We start from the raw sequence: 17113 nt of genomic DNA, 5'->3' as shown, positions 1-17113 counted from the left end.
TTGGAATTTCTGGAAGATATTAGCAAAAGATCACTGAGATAGAGTGTTTCTTTCATAGCTAATATAGACATCGTTAAGATGTGTAAAAATTCATGGTTTCTGTTAAATTTATAAGCATTTGACTTTTCTTCCCTCTTGATGTTATTTTTAAATATTCCACCTTTTCCATCTTCAAACCTATGTATTTGTGCTCAGAAAGTCTGTCACTGTGAAAATATTTTCTCTTTCTTTGATCTGTATTATTTGGACCCACTCAAAGTTAATCTTTTAATTTAGAAGGCCCCTAAAATACCCCTAATACCATTCACCATTCCATCACTCTCCCTCCCCTTCACTCTCCCACTTCTCAGAACTGAGGTTTGAACTCAAGAGTTCTCTACCTCTGAACTGCATCCCCAGACCTTTTTGATTTTGCTTTGAGACAGGGCCTCACTAAGTTGCCCAAGTTGACCTTGAAATTGTGATCTTCCTGCCTCAGCCTCTTGAGTAGCTGGGATTACAGATGTGCACCACCATACCCACTCCCCACCAATACCATTCATTTAAAAAAATATTTATTTTTTTAGTTTTAGGTGTATACAATATCTTTATTTTATTTTTACATGATGCTGAGGATCAAACTCAGTGCCTCACACCTGCTAGATGAGCATTCCACCACTTGAGCCACAACCCCAGCCCCACCAATACCATTCTTATGCATAGTTTCAATTTAATTTTTTATTTGGGGATATGGTCATATATAATGGCTTTAAATCTCAAGGAAGGCCACAGGGTGCTAAGTAACTTACACTGAACTAAATGGGTTTGAGTGATGACAATGATAATGAGAAATGCAGAGTGTCTTAAGTTTCAACTTGCTCCTCTTCAAAATTATTGAAGGAATACTGACAACACTCTCATCTCTCAGACATACAAACATCAGTTTGGATATCCTCAGAGCTGGAGAACAGAGTGGGATCTTTCAAATCTTTCTATCACCAGTGAATGAGATGTGAAGTAATAGAAATAATTGTGATGGTATCATGATTTTATAACATGTGCTGAATTTCACTTCTATGAGAACCTCTGGAGTTGAATGATCCTTATTCTCAAAAATCATGATAATATAAGGCATTATTATTTCAGTGGGTTCTTGGTTAGACATCTAAATGTTGAAAGAGTATTGACCCTTCACAGGAAAGAAGGTATATTCTTTTGTATCTGCCCCAAAGAAAGAAGAGAGTATTGACCTGGGTGAATTACCATATATGGGGAAGAATATACATAGACATTTGTGAGTGCAGAGAATCTACTTGCATATGTGGGAACTTCTGTAGAATACTGCTTTGAATATGAGTCAGGTCTGGGCATCATGGCACACACCTATAGGCCAGTGATTTGGGAAGCTGAGGCAGGAGGATAGCAAGTTAAAAATATATTTTTCAAATGTTGTTAAGGAAATGCTTTATTATACGTCAATTTTAACACAGTAACATCTTATATGAGATATATAGGAGATTTAGCAGATCTGGTTAAAAACTCAAAACATCAGTATCAATTAAATCTTACCATGGGAAAAATAACAGATTTTAAAAGCCAAAGCTCTTTGGATAATTCAGCAATTTGGTGGTGCTTAACTGAATTTTAATTGTGATGGCATTTAAAATTTACTAAAAAATCAACTCATAGACCCACTAAAATTGAGAGTATTAAATTAAAAAGTAGCAATTTTATGAAGTTTCAGACAAAGTTATATGTGAATTTTTGGTACATCTAAATTAATCTCATTTAAGAAAATTCATATTTTATAGCATTTTTAACTTTTCAATTTTTTCAGCACTGGCGAAGGAATCCAGGATTTCACACATGCTAGGCAAATGTTCTACCACTGAGTTTTACCTCCAACTCAACCATATTTTTTGATTATGCCACTAACTCCAAATGAAAAGCAATGTAAAATTAAGCATAGCTAATTCTAATTATATTTTAGGTGTATGTTATTTTCTATTTTCTTATTTGTTAACTTATTATATATCCTTCCTAGTTAACACACAAGCTCCTTGTGGACAGGGAGTTTTGTTCACTTCTGTATCTCCAGTTTATTCATAACTTGACTATAACTAAGAAAATAGTCTTAGTTGTGGTATTTGAGTGGGAGCTGGTAGTATGTATTGCAAAGGGGGAACCCTCTAGTTTCTTGACATCATTCTAGGGGAACACTTAATTTTCTTGTAAGACTTGATTACTTGTGACTAAAATATTTCAATTTTCCCCCCAAAGAATGATGCCAAATCAAGATTTATCCAATTGTTCTCTAAAAGTGATAGACTCAGGGGGCACAATGGCACACACCTGTCATCCCAGGGACTCAGGAGGCTGAGGCAGGAGGATAATGAGTTCAAAGCGAGCCTCAGCAACTTAGTGAGGCCCTAAGCAACTCAGCAAGACCCTGTCTCCAAATAAAATTTAAAAAAAAATAGGGCTGGAGAATGTGGCTCCGTGGAGTACCCCTGAATTCAATTCCCAGTACACAAACACACACAAAAAAGGGACAGACTCACATGAGGCAAAGACCCATTCTTTCCTTCATTCATGCAAGAAACATCTACCTAAGGCCTACTAAGTGTTACGCCCTGATCCAAGTGCTGAAGATACAGCAATAGATACACACACACACATGTACAAACACACACACGCACACACACACGCACACACACAGAAAGATATTTATGCAATAAATTTATTTATATGTAATGTATATATTATATATTTTATTTATTTATTTATGTATTTATTTATTTATGCCCTTTTGGAGCTCACATTCTACCAGAAGGCAAATAAAAAACAAACATCTTGATGTCAGATAATGATGTCAGAGTTTTATAAGTGCTATGAAAAAAAAAAGAAAGGAAGGAAGAGATAAATTAATACAGAATACCAGATGGGGGTAGTGGAGGCTACTCCTTATGTAGGGACTAGCGCCACCAGGGAAGGCTTCTCTGAGGAGGTGATATTTGTGTTAAGACTCAAGAAACAGCATTATAAGTGGAGGAAATAGCAAGCATATTTTGGTTATCTACTGTTGCATAAAGAAATAACCCCACAGCTGGGCATGATAGTGCACAGCTATAATCCAACCTCTTCAGAGGTTTAAGAAGAGGATCACAAGTTCAAGGCTACCCTGGGGAACTTAGTGAGGTCCAGTCTCTAAATAAAATTTTCGAAAGGGCTGGGATATAGCTTGGTGCTAGAGCACTTACCAAGCATGGCACTCCAGCACAGCCATCTTGGGGTACTTGGGCTTCTCCCATGATCTACATAACTCCTCCAAGCTCTAAAAGTGAGTACTACAAGATAAGTGGAATCTGCTGGTTTATTAAGGCCTGGGCTACCAAACTAGAGCAGTATCACTTCTGTCATATTCTGCTAGTCAGAGCAGTGAGAGCCCTGCCAGATTCAAAGAGAGTGGGCATGGAACCCACCATTCCCCCTCCATAGGAACACCATCAAAGAGTGCATGGCTAGTCATCTGTTATCAACCTTCAAACCCAAAAGCTAGGGGATTGGAATAAACTTGGCACGGTAGTCACCAGAGTGGCTGGAATAGAGCCAGGTCAGGTGGGTGGTGGACACATAACCTTTAGTACTTGTACGTCATGATAAAAATTGGATTTTATTCATTCTCTTTCTTATTTCTACTTCTTTTTCTCTCAGGGCTCAACAGTTTAAAAAAAAAAAACCTTACTCCAGCTTGGATACATAGTGAAGATGTCAACAGAACTCTGGGAGAAATGCCTGGAACCAATCAGGGAGAAATATGAGGCCCCCAAAATAGCACCAGCACAACTACACTGACCTTAGAAAGACAAAAGGCAGCTTACAACAACCTGTTGTTTTTCAATGGACTCACATCCTTTCTAATCCAAAGGATCAATGTCATTAGGTATCATAATGGCACTCTTTAACTGCTAAAACATCTACTCTACATAAGTCATTCTTAAATATATAGTTTTATCTTCTCCATTCTGCCTAAGTACAAAGTTATACAGAAATAAATGCCTCTTCTAATTTTATTATGTTTACACTTTCAATGGAAACAGGAAATCAGCCCAAGATACATATGTGGTCATATACTCATATATTTATCTTCAGTGACAGAGTCCCAGCAGTCTCATGAGAATGAGCAGCTTTAATAATTTTTAAGTTCCTGGATTAAGAATTAAATGAGATAATTTAATGTTGTATAAATTCTTTCTCTGTTGCTATAACAAAATACTCAAAGGTACTTTTTTAAAAAAGATATAGTAGAATTAATTGGACATAACCTTCCTAGCCTTGTATTTGAATACACAACCAGGATAATCTGAATTGTGTACAACCACTATAAATAGTGTTATATTCTATGTAAGTATAATTTGCCAAAATACATTCTACTGTCATGTATAACTAAAAATAACAAATAAAAAATTTTTAAAAAGAGGTTTATTTATTCATAGTTTTGGCAGTTAAAGAGAATGGCACCAACATCAGCACCAACCCTGGAGAGGGTCTCCCTCACTAAGTCACAACTTGGATGGCATTGTGACAGGAGTGAATGTGAGGAGATATCACATGGCAAGATGGGAAGCCAGTAAAAGCAGGGAGGGCCAGTCTTGTTCTTTTATAACAACTCGTCCTTGAGGGATCTAACCAGGGTCCATGAGATCTACCTTAATCATTAACTACCTTAATCAGTGCATAACCCCCAATGACCTAATAACCTCCCACTAGGCCCCACGTCTTAAAGGTCCCACCACTTCTTAACATTACCACACTTGGGACCAAGCTTCCAAAGCATGAATCCTTGGAGGAGAAACCATATCCAAACTAAAGCAAATATCTCCCTATAGTCTTTGATTTAATCAAAAGGATAGTTCTTCCATGGGTTGCTAATACTATGGGGAGATCTGGGAAGTCAAATGAGGATTAAGAAGTAATCTGTAATGGGGCATAAGACAGAAAAAGTCAGCATTAGGAAGCAAAAATTGGAACTGAGGGCCCCCCTAGCACCCTCACTCTTTTTCTTGTCTTTCTGAGACTTCACCTACCTTTATATGATTTTCCAGGTAGGTTAACATCTCAACTGAATCATCAAGTCCTCACTTCTGATAAGATGGATCAGGGTTAGAGTTCATATTCTATCACCCACTAACTGGGTGATCTGGTACAAGCCATGGAAATGCTTTGTGCCTTAATGCCCTCATTTATAAAGGAGAGATAACAATAATCATTGGGCTTTTCTGAGTATTAGAGAAATAATGTATATACAATTCTTAGAACAGTGTTTTGCATATATGGAAACTTTAAAAGATAATGATGATTATTTTTTGTGTGGTGCTAGGAAGCATGATAGGCAAGCACTCTACTACTGTGCCATATCCTAGGACCACAATTATTGTTATTATCAAATTCAATTTTTAACTGAATCTCCAAGATTCCCCATGTACATGTGTATTTGGCTCAACTCAGGAAACTAAACTACAGGTAATTTATGAATTAAAGTTTTTTTTTTCTTGGTTTGCACATGACTAGAATGTGTCCACAGCAGCTGCCCTTAACATTTGCCAACTTCAATAAAGGGGGAATAGTAAAGGTCAGCAGTAAAGGGCTCCTTATCACTCTACAGCCCTTCTGCTTAGAATTTTGCATGGAGCATGTGTGCTGAAAGATGAACTGAGTAAATAAACTTCTTCCATGGAAGAAGGCTTATTTCCTCTATATTGCCTTATTTGTTGGACTCCTCTTAGATTTGAAGAAAATCACCACTCATACTTCTTTGGGCCAGTTCTGTGATTGCTCCTCTGGTGGTCATAGTTAGGAACAAATTAACAAATTTATTAAAATAATGATGATTTATGAAAAGCAGTTAAGCTCTCCATAAAGTTATTTTCCTAAATTTATTGGACAGACTCAAGGTTTGAGGAAGTGTTAAAAATATTCACTTATAGTTTTCTCTCTGACCACTTCCACCTCACTGAGTTCCAACTTGATCACTTTCTCATGCATTAAAATCATAGGGATGTAGCATCACCCTATGCACATAGGAGAGTTTTCTCCAAATGAATCAAAGCAACAGGCATACAAGGAATTTCACTTTGTTTACTTCCACGTTATTTGTGATTGTCAGAAGATGTGAAATTGATTTTTGATAAAATGTAGGATGTATGTTGGGAGATTTAAGCAGATATTTTGCAAAGATTTCTTTAAATTTAAGATGCATTAGAAATGTTTGTACAAATACATGGAATATGCTAATCTCTCAGGCCTGTGCTATTCAATATAGTAGTTACTAATCACATGTGGTCGTTGCACTTTTGATATTGTGACTAGTCTGAATTGAGATGTGCTATATACACACTTGACTTTAAAAAGTTTATTACAGGGGCTGGGGATGTGGTTCAGTGGTAGAATGCTTGCCTAGCATGTATGAGGAACTGAGTTTGAGTCTCAGCACCACATAAAAATGAGTAAATAAAATAAAGGTATTGTGTCCATCTACAGCTAAAAAAAAAGTTTATTACAAATAAAGAATGTAAAATGTCTTATTGATAATATTTTATATTGATTATAAGTTGAGATGATAATTTGGATATATAGGGTTAAATAAGATTACATTATTAAAATTCATTTCACCTGTTTCATTTCACTTTTTAATATGGGTCCTAGAAATTTTATTTACATACACATATTTCTATTGGACAGTGATGTTTTAAGCTATTTTAATGAGGATTATCAGATTTCATCCAAATAGCAAAAAGAGGAAATAAATAATGTATTTGAATTCTCTGAACTTAGCTCTATGGCCTGACCACTTAGTAATCCAGTAGAAGGCATCTCAATTACCCTAATCATAATCACTGTCCCATACTCCAGAATGGAGTAGAAGAAAGCTTAGAAGTTAACCCAGCCAGAAAATGGTGCATTATTTCTCTTTTCTATGATCTCTTTAGTCTGTGTGGGCATGAGAGTTTAGCTGCAGTCAAATGCTAATCTCCAAACCAAGAAGGAACCAAATCAAGAAGACAGGATTTGTAGGGAAGGGACCCTCCAGTTCCGTGTCTAAGGAGCCTACAAAAATATTTTCAGGATGAATTTATTGGCCTGATTCTCTTGTGAAAAGAGTTTGTAAATGTTATCCTACCTTATGTCTCATCAGGTAAATTCTTACTTAATAAGAACCCGCCAAACCTATTAAAAATTATGATTTCAGAAGGAAATTAAACAGATTAGTCTTCTTATTAAAATGTTCTTAGGATCTTTAGTGTATCACATCAGCCTTCTGGGTGACAATGATGTCAATCAGTGTCTTCTCTTAATAACCTTTCTCTGTAAAACCTTGGAGCACTGAATTTTAGTACAATTATCCCTCTCTCCAGATGGAGAAATCAAGGGATAGAGGAATAAATAACATGGCAAGGTCACACAAAAGGTCGATGATGATGATGATGTGTGTGTGTGTTTTACAGAGAGAGAGAGAGAGAGAGTGGGAAATTCTGCAGCCCAGTAATACCAGGATAAAAGCCTTTGAGGTTCTGCATTAGAACAGCTGCTTTGGGATCTAGACTGTCAAAACTCAAAGGATCTCGGCCTAGCTGGAAGCAGTTTGATTATTTTTAATAGCTATGTAACCCCGGAGACTGCTAAGGCTGGCAAGAGGTAGAGTTCTACTGGCAACACAGGGTCTAACTTCTCATAGATCATGAGCTCTCCAAAGTCTAATTACATTTTTAAAAACAAATATGAGAGGTGCTTTTTATAAAATGGTCTAGCAATACAAAAATGTACAAAGAAGAAAACAACATATGACCTCCATGTCACACCATCCACGTTAGCAGAAAAAGTCATACCAACTGCTGTATGACATTGCAGACCTTTCTATAAGCATCTATAAGATAGAAAGATGGATAGATCAAAGGATTAATAGTTGCTGTAGAGGGATAAATAAATAAACAGACACTCAAGATAGGGAGGGAAGAAACAAGGGACGAAAGAAAGAGAAAGGAAAGGGTAAGGAAAGAAGTGAAAAAAATATGAGAATTGAATCATATTATTTTATATGAGATAAATATAAGTATATTATAAATATAGTATATTTAATAACAGAAACACAAACTGAAGGGAATTGGAGTAAATGCTAAACTTCATAAACCTCAGAAATATTAGTCCCTGAAAGAGTACTGTAGTACTGTCAAAAGATTGTAAGAATAACTAAAAGATTTGAGTTTTTGTGTTTTTTTAATTAACTACACTATTTTCATGTAGATTGATTTCTTGCTATGAAAGAAGATTTAAGTGGCTAGTACCCTTTTTATACTTTTTCCTTTCTCACCCTCTTTACATTTTTATTTTGTTGATTATGTAATATTTTACCATGTAAAGTTTTTAACTATTATATTCTATACTACAATTGGAATTCTTCCAATTTTTACATAAATTATTTAAATGTATTCAGTGTTTAACAACAATTTCACCAAAGCTGACACATTCCTGAATTTTCTTTTTCTTTTTCTTTTTTTTTTTTTTTTTTGATACTGAGAATTGAACCTAGGGATGCCCTACCACTGAGCTACATCCCCAGCCCTTTTTATTTTGTCATTTTGAGACAGGGTTTCACTACATTGCCCAGGCTGGCCTCAAACTTGAGATCCTCCTGCCTCAGCCTCCCAAGTCACTGGGATTACAGGCACATTCCTGAATTCTTTGCATCATTACTTGGTGATATTTTGAAAGGAGTACCACTATGATAAAATTTTCAATTATGTGTTATTGGCTTAATGAACAAGCTACAGGTAGCCACAAAACAGGTGTCCTGGGATTGAAATATAGACAAAGTGGCAAGGCATTGGTAAAACTGTGGCCTGGATAATTTGGAAAGCAAACCAAATACTTATCAGCCTTGACGCTTTAAGAGAATCTTCCAGAAAGAGTATTAGTAATATTTGGCTTTTACTTGTGTAATTCATTTGTTTTTAAAAATAATTTATCTCTGGAAATTTAAGAGCCAGGATTAGGAACTTAATTTTCCTTGCCATCAATTTTCAGATATGATGATCTAAGCCTGTTCCTTTTTTCTAGTTTGACTATGGCATGGGGATTTTCTTCTTCTTTATTTTATCCAGTAATTTTTCCTTTTTGTTGTTGTTGTTTTTCACTTCATTTCACATGAAAGATAATCTTTGTACAAATCCACAACATGTGCACACCATATTGTCTCAAATTTAATCATTTACCCCACTACCTCCCATATATTAGAGGCTGAATCAATGTTAGATAATATGAATAGAGAATAAATGCTTCATTAATAGTAATAACCAGATATTGTTCCATTGTGTGCATGTACAAATATGTAACAATGAATCCCACTATTATTTGTAATTATAATCCACCAATTAAAATAGCAACCAATTGGCTACATAGCCATTATACTACAGAGTGTTCACATAACTGAATATTATGCATATATTTAAAATTGAATTTACAAAGAACTTTTAATGACCTTGGAAAATATTTGTGAAATATTCACAAGTGAAAAACAGATGTCAAAACTTTTTTCTATATAAAAAGTATGAACATAGGAATAAAATAATGTTAAATCTAAACAAAATATTCTATATATGTGTATGTGTTTATATATGCATACAGAGCATATTTTGTTTATATACATGGCTTGGGAATGAACCATTGGAATAACTAATCAATTGTGGAACGTTTTAAGAAAAGGAGAATCTTGAACTTGACTTTTCCAATACATCAGGGGGCAAGTTTGGCAGTAAGGAAGATAGACCAGTTGAGAGCTGGAGCTCAGAAGGGAATGACAAAATGCACCTCCCCACTCCATTCAGCAAACAATAAGCTTTTTATAAGGTGTTCTTGGCACCTGAAGACTTCAATTCATGCTCTGATCCCATTGCTTCCTGTCAGTTGTAATTAATCTCTTCAACCTTTATGTCCTCATCTGGTGGCAGAAGAAGCAAAGAGAAAATCCAGACTATGTAATATACAGCCTGGGAATCCATGCCTAAACCTTTCTTCAAGCTGTTGTTGCAGAGGACTTAGCAAGGCAGGCTGATGCACTTGAGGCCATATTGTCCTTCCTGTTAATCCCTTGTTGCTACAGACTGCTGAATCTCTACAACTTATTAAATAGTGTTCTTATTAGTCATCATCCTTTGATGAGTTGGACCCCAATCATTGTGAATTCTTTGGACCACTTGGCCATACCTCATGCTCACATGGTCTGATGTGGCAAAGTTTTGCACAAGACTTAATGCTATATCCCTGTTTCCCTTAGTGAATCTCACCATCATAACTGAATTCTATATGTTCTTTATCCTCTACTCCCAGCATAATTTAAACCTCACTCTGTGTTTCCCACAAATTTAGTCACTGGTAAGTTTATCCAGATGTGTGTGTGCATAGAGAATACATTTACTGATTTTTATCATATTTTAAGTTCCAAATGGGTATAAAGAGGGCCAAGAATAAATTCATTTCATACCCAAAATGTTGCTCCAAATCCAGTCATCAAAGGCATAATTTCAGCATATTATTACATGCCAAAGAGCTGCCCTTATTTTCTAAAGAACACAAATGAGCACTTTAGTTTCCAGAATAACTACATAAACTTCAGAATGATCACCAAATGGATCTCATTTTTTGAAGAGGATATTGTTATTCCCCAATTTTTTTCTTTAAAAAATACTCCCATAATGATAGAACATACTAGCTCCCAACAAATAAGAAATGAAATGGAGTCTGGGTGGAGGTGGAAAAGAAAGTTCATTAAGCCCACCTCAGATGGACATATTTGCAGAGCCAATATACTCATCATGATATGGGTGAAGTTCATGTGAAATGGGCAGCTGTTCCTGGGTGAAAAACAAGAGTTTGCCTAACCTGTTCCCGGAGATTTCTGTCACTTTGAAAAAAAAGCAAATACACTCTGGACTTTGATTCAGGCTTCCCTGGTTTAATAGGTTTGGGCATAAGCTTGAGAAGAAGGTGACATTAGTGGCCTGGAGAAGACTGGGCACTTTTGGCTTGCTGATCTCTGGGAGATGCCAAGGTCTTATGCACCAGGATGATTTCCATTTGCTACATGCTTATTATTTAAATATTTTAATTCCCAACATTGCTACAATAATTCTGTTCCTATTCCCCAATATCAAGAAACAATTTAGAGTGATTCACTTATATGGTATTATAGATAGATATCTATAGTTTCTCCCTTCTGCCTTTATGTGATTTTCAGGTACCATCTTTTCAACTGGATTTCACAGTTAACAACAAGACAAGCTGTGCCAAATGCTCCTCCCTCCATGGGGTTGTTTGAGCAATAACCATTATAGAAGCAACAAGTCTCCCCATTCATGTGCCTCTTTATCATTGAAGCTGACCATATACAACATAAAAGGGACTTTGAATAATGAACTTCACTTCTGCCCATTGGCAAGTAAGTTAAGACCAGAAGGTCTTTTTGTTCAGTTCCTCCAGATAGCTGAAGCTTGGAAATGATTATCAATATGAAGTTGGGATCTGGATTTTAAATCACATCTTAACATTGACCAAACTTTTAACAAATGAATATTCAGTCCTAAGGCACTTTCATGGGCACTTTGACTAGATTTCAGTTTCAAATTCCAGACCGATGAAAGCTTCTGAGACAGAGAAATCTTATTTGCCAATAGCCTAAATTGTACCAAACTTCAGAATTTTTTGCAACTTCTTCAAGGTAAGAACTCAAAAGAACAAAAACACAAACAACCAAACAACCCTACACATGAACACATGACAACACATGAAAGAGGAAGAATCCTAAGTCAAAATATAGCAGGATTCCTTAAGATGTTTTTGCTTTTGTCTTTTTCTTTTTAATAATGAGGTATTCCTTAAAAAGGAACAATTTTTGCAAGTCACTTCCAAGGCATCTAAACATGAGCCTTCTAAACTATACCAGTAGAAATTAACATGACTATTCACAAAACAAACTTCAGTAGGTGTTTAACAATAACCCATGAGTACTAAAGGCTGTATCACTGACTTTGAAATTGAAGAGAACATCTTACAAAAATTTGGCCTGAAGCAATCACTTTTCCCATTAATAACTAAAATCCCAATATAGTTTGGTATCACATCTTTTATTACAAAGTCATCTTTGGAAAACCACATTTTAACAACAACAACAAAAAAAAAACAGATCAACAGTAACACTAAAAATGAATGCCACTCAGTAGAAATAAACATTTCTGATAGACTGAATCCAGGCAGTTTAGGGACATGTTCATCATGATATACCAGTGGTTTATGGATGCCTATTATGGAGCCAATATGAACACACCCACGTATAAGCAGACCATTTCTTCTACAACCACTAGAGAACTTATGATACTGAGAAATATCAAGATGCCAGGAGATTCATTCTCTCTTGGGGCAGAACATCCTTTCATTTGGGTAGCTCATGAACTGCTGTATCCTCCTCTTCTTAGTAGTTCCATTTCATCATTTTTCAATATCAACCAACATATCCAAGTTCCTTAGCCCAATGTGATTAAGGCTCCACATAAAATTCCATCTTCCCTTACCAACCATGTAGGATATTTTAAAAAAACTGATCCTTTTGAACAGGCTTATTCAAACAAAGGATCAGACAATATGGCAATCAGCATATATGATACTCTCAGGATTCAGTTTAAGAAATATATACAGGTCCACTGAAGAAACCAGGAACAAATACAATACTTACATGAATAGTAGTTTGAACTTGGGAACAGTATTCATGAAAATAGGTAACAGAGGGCAATGTTCAAATGCCTAAAGTGCTATAACGGAGGAGATAAATTTCTGAACCACATTCTCTGTCATGAAATAGGAGATAAAATGTCAATTATTTTCAATAATTCCAGAAACAGACATAGACATCTAAGATCATTTTTATAGGTTGAAAATGAGAAAAATTACATATGTGGCCAAAGACACAGAAGTGATTAAGGTAAAAAACACATGTTTAGTTTGGGAAGTCTTCTTAGCTACCAGGTCTTTATCATTTTTAATTATTGTATACCTCTTTTCACAAGGAGGTCAAACTGACACTTTGTTAAGACTGCAAAACCCAGGCTGGGGTTGTGGCTCAGTGGTAGAGCGCTTGCCTAGCATGTGTGAGGCATTAGGTTTGATCCTCAGCACTACATAAAAATTAATTAAATAAAGGTCCATCAACAACTAAAAAAAAGATTGCAAAACCCTTTGCTTCACAGAATCATTAGTGTTTCAATTTGTCTCATTAGTGAGAATTAATCAGAGAGCAGGTCAGCATATCAAGCATATACACATGTATATGCATATATTTTTAATATGCTGATATTTCTATTTCCTCCAGCAGAGGTCAGACAATAGCAATTCTGGAATATGAAAATCTAGGAACCAAAGATAATATTTTAGAGTGATTTTTCTCAAGATAAGCTTATGGAAGGGTTTTTTAATTATTTTCTTTACCCATATTTTCTAATTATATTTTTCAATAGGCATGTTTTACTTTTTTAATAATGAAAAAGCAATTTCATTTTATGCAATTTTATTAAGAGCACTGTTGGCATATATATCTACCTTGTATTAAGTCATGGATACTGCTTAACTATATTTTCTCAGCTGCATAGAGATTATTGGATATAGTTTAAGAAAGCAGCACATTTGGCCATCTCTATGAAAAATCATTTAAGTGTAACACTGTTTCTACAACTAATAACTGTGGGTAATCTCTAAAACAAAGAACATAATGGGAGCTGTAAGATTCCCAGGAGAAAACAAAGCATCCTGGACATAGTTGTGCTCTTCCAAGAAATCTCTGGGCATGCAAAAACAGAAAAGTGAATATAATCTCTGATTACATCCTTTGCCTGGGGGAATCTATGACATCCTAGTGTCTGAGAAGTCAATTTCAGCAAGTCATATGTGTAAAATAAGGAAGACATTTTAAAAATCAATCAATATGACCTACATTTTTTAAAAAAAGAAAGAAACCCCACGATGGATATTTACTAAAAACTGCTGATTTTGTTCAAGAAATGACACTATCACCAATGCTATATTCTCATTTCTAATTTGTGTCTTTTTTTTTCCTACTAGAAGCAAGAAAAGGCTTATAAAACAAAATTTGAATGTTAACCTAAATATCTATTTATAACTACATTTTGCCAAATTAAGTTAAAAGCTTAGTTCCTGTTTTGCTAAGTGATTCATAATGTATGGTCTGTTATTTGTCCTTCCTGATACCATCACTCATAAATATAAGTGCAAAAATTGTTATGTAAATTGAAACTGTTGCTAGTTTCTTATTTTTTGTTGTTTTGGTGTTTGCAGTGTTGGGGATAGAACCCAGGGCCATGCATATGCTAAACCTATGCCCCACCACTGAGCTATAGCCCCAGTACATCAGTGTCTTCTAAGGGGATGATTTGTACCTGTGCAAAATATGTCTTTATGTTGCTGACTTATACCTCTGGAACAAGTGAAGAAAAGAAAAGAAAGGGTGAAATTCAAAACCTCTGCCAGTTCTTCTGTGGGACCCCAGGGTGGGACCCTGAATAAGTGCCTCTTTTCTTGTCATAGAATATCTGTGAGTTTTGGGACCAAAGCAAGCATTCTGGGAAAACAGTGGATCAAGGAGATGTGAAGAGAATTTGAGGACCAGCAACATAGTGGGAGACTGGAATCTGCACAGAAACAAGACCAGTGAGAAATCCTCAGGTGTCTTTTGGTATGAGGGGTTATTAGATTGTCCAATATGCAGTTCTAAGCTGTTTGGGTTTCTGCCACTCAAAAGCCTTCCATTGGGGCTGAGGTAGTGGCTCAGCGGTAGAGCACTCACCTGGCACATGCGAGACCTTGGACTCAATCCTCAGCACCTCATAAAAATAAATAAATAAAATAGAGGTATTGTGTCCAACTCAACTAAAAAATAAATATTGTAAAAAAAGCCCTCTGTTGTTCAAAACTTCAGTCACGTCTATTGCACAAAAATGTTTGGGGTGGTTTTGAGAAAAATTAAGATGAAGAGGTGACTTTGATCTCAGTTTGGCATATAGAAGAGGAAAAAAAAGAGCCACAGAATTTGAAATGTGAATGAGCACAGGTGTCATGGAAGCAGGAACAATGAGCCATAATTGATCATGAGAATGAGGGATCCAGAACACTGACAGAAATCGTGGGGAGATCAATGGAACTACCCTGAAAAATATGGGATTTGGGACTTGAGCCACTTTTACATCAATCTTCAAAGAAGAATAACTTCAACTGACATACGATATAATAATAAAATTTCAATATATACCATGAGCCATATTGCAAATAGTATTTATAATATAAAGTGTAAGGCAGCATTTGTAAAACTGTACACAGATTTTTACATAACATGAAAGTGGCATGGGTATTCAGATATTTAATAAATAAATGACTATTTTTTTTACTGAAATTAAGCATTTTACCAAATGGAGGATACCAGTTTGTCAATAACCTTCCTAAATAGGTTTAGAATTTCCACCTAATTCTCCTTTCATAATAACAAATTAATTCTCAGAGTGGCTGAATTTATAAAATATATATGCATCATCCAGAAATGAAAAAAGTTCTCTGAGAGAATGATCTGGAACTCATATAGGGGGATACTAATACAGTATTTCAAGTCCTTTAACATCTGGCCTTACCTTTACATGGTGGATCAGACGTTCAACTTCATTTACTTTGTAGGTCTCCAATCCCAGCTCCTTGGCTAATCTTAAGATACGATTCTGGGTTGGCCCAACATAGGATCCTCCAAGGTCCACATATTTAACCTTTTGGTTCTGTTTCCCCATGGAAAAAAATAAATATTTGTGAAAATACTCCTAAACTTAAAAAGTCCCCAAATAAAAAAAAATGGCATTTCACAGGTTATATAGACATTTTGAGATATCATAGAAAACTGGATTCTGTTCACAACTCCACTGTGTTTCATTCACATGGTTTAATATTTACTAAATCAATCTTCTTTTTTCTTTTTGGTACTAGTGATTGAACCCAGGGGGTGCTTAATCACCAAGCCACATCCCCATCCCTTTTATAATATTTTATTAGAGATAGGGTCTCACTGAGTTGCCTAAGGCCTCGCTGAGTTGCTGAGGCTAGGTTTGAACTCATGATCCTCCTGCCTCAGCCTCCTGAGTCACTGGGATTACAGGCATGTGTCTCCATGCTCCACTTAAATCAATCTTTAATTTAAAGAAAACTTGCTTTAATATTGAATAGGCAAGATATTTCTGAACACCATTATTCACAACAGTTGTTGATTAAAATAATATAAATTTTAAAATAAATCATAAATAATAAACGAGACCAAAATGAAAGTTTAACTTATGTGATTGAAATAATTATGTTGGTTCTAGAGAAGCCTCACAGTCAGAGGTGGAGTGTATGGACTTGTGATATTCTTCTTTCTACTTCAAACACAGACATATGCATACCCTCCCTAGTTCCCTGTGCCCCAGTCCTAACTCTATGATGTAATATATCATGAAGTGAGAGGACTAAAAGGGGAGAAGAAAGAATTGAAAGGGAGGCAAGTTAACAGAGAGGCTGAGGCTGGGAATATAGCACAGTGGTTGAGCATGTGTTTAGCATGTGCAAGGTCCTGGGTTCCATTCATAGCACCAAAAGAGAGAAACAAAAGACAGTAAGTGAGATTGTGCCGATTTTTCCTGAGTATTTTACCTTCTCTGTAAGAATCAAATGGAATTGAAGGCTTTCAGGAAAAACAAAAAACTAAAAAAAAAAAAACAAACAAACAAAAAAAAAAAAAACTCAGATTCAGTCTCGCCCCATCATTAGTGTCTTACCCTAAGGGTGTAAGTCCTGCCTCCCACTCGGTCCCGGGCTTCTAGAACCACCACATTTAGGCCAGAGTCATGCAGAAGTTTGGCTGCTGCCATACCTGGGGGAAAGTACAATAAGACATTAGGATTAAATACCTTACAAGTACTCTAGACAAGCTCCTTATCCTAATGGCCCATGAAAAACATTCATGTTGGTTCACACACATGGCCGATCACTACCTTCAACCTCCAGT

The 17113-nt window shown here is 35.7% G+C and overlaps 1 protein-coding gene across 1 annotated transcript in view; it reads right to left on the bottom strand.

Moving 5' to 3' along the window:
• Maob (monoamine oxidase B) overlaps nt 1–17113 on the bottom strand; it is a 107210-nt gene that overhangs the window by 46191 nt on the left and 43906 nt on the right. The window contains exons 2-3 of the mRNA XM_026387556.2: nt 16884–16978; nt 15717–15854 (exon numbers count right to left, since the gene is read on the bottom strand). Coding sequence (XP_026243341.1) covers nt 15717–15854; nt 16884–16978 — 233 coding nt within the window. The remainder of the gene's footprint in view (nt 1–15716; nt 15855–16883; nt 16979–17113) is intronic.

The sequence above is a fragment of the Urocitellus parryii genome, chromosome X (genome assembly GCF_045843805.1).
Source record: "Urocitellus parryii isolate mUroPar1 chromosome X, mUroPar1.hap1, whole genome shotgun sequence".
NCBI classification, from domain to species: domain Eukaryota; kingdom Metazoa; phylum Chordata; class Mammalia; order Rodentia; family Sciuridae; genus Urocitellus; species Urocitellus parryii.
Note: the sequence above shows the minus strand (reverse complement) of the source record. Positions and strands in the feature narration are given on the sequence as shown.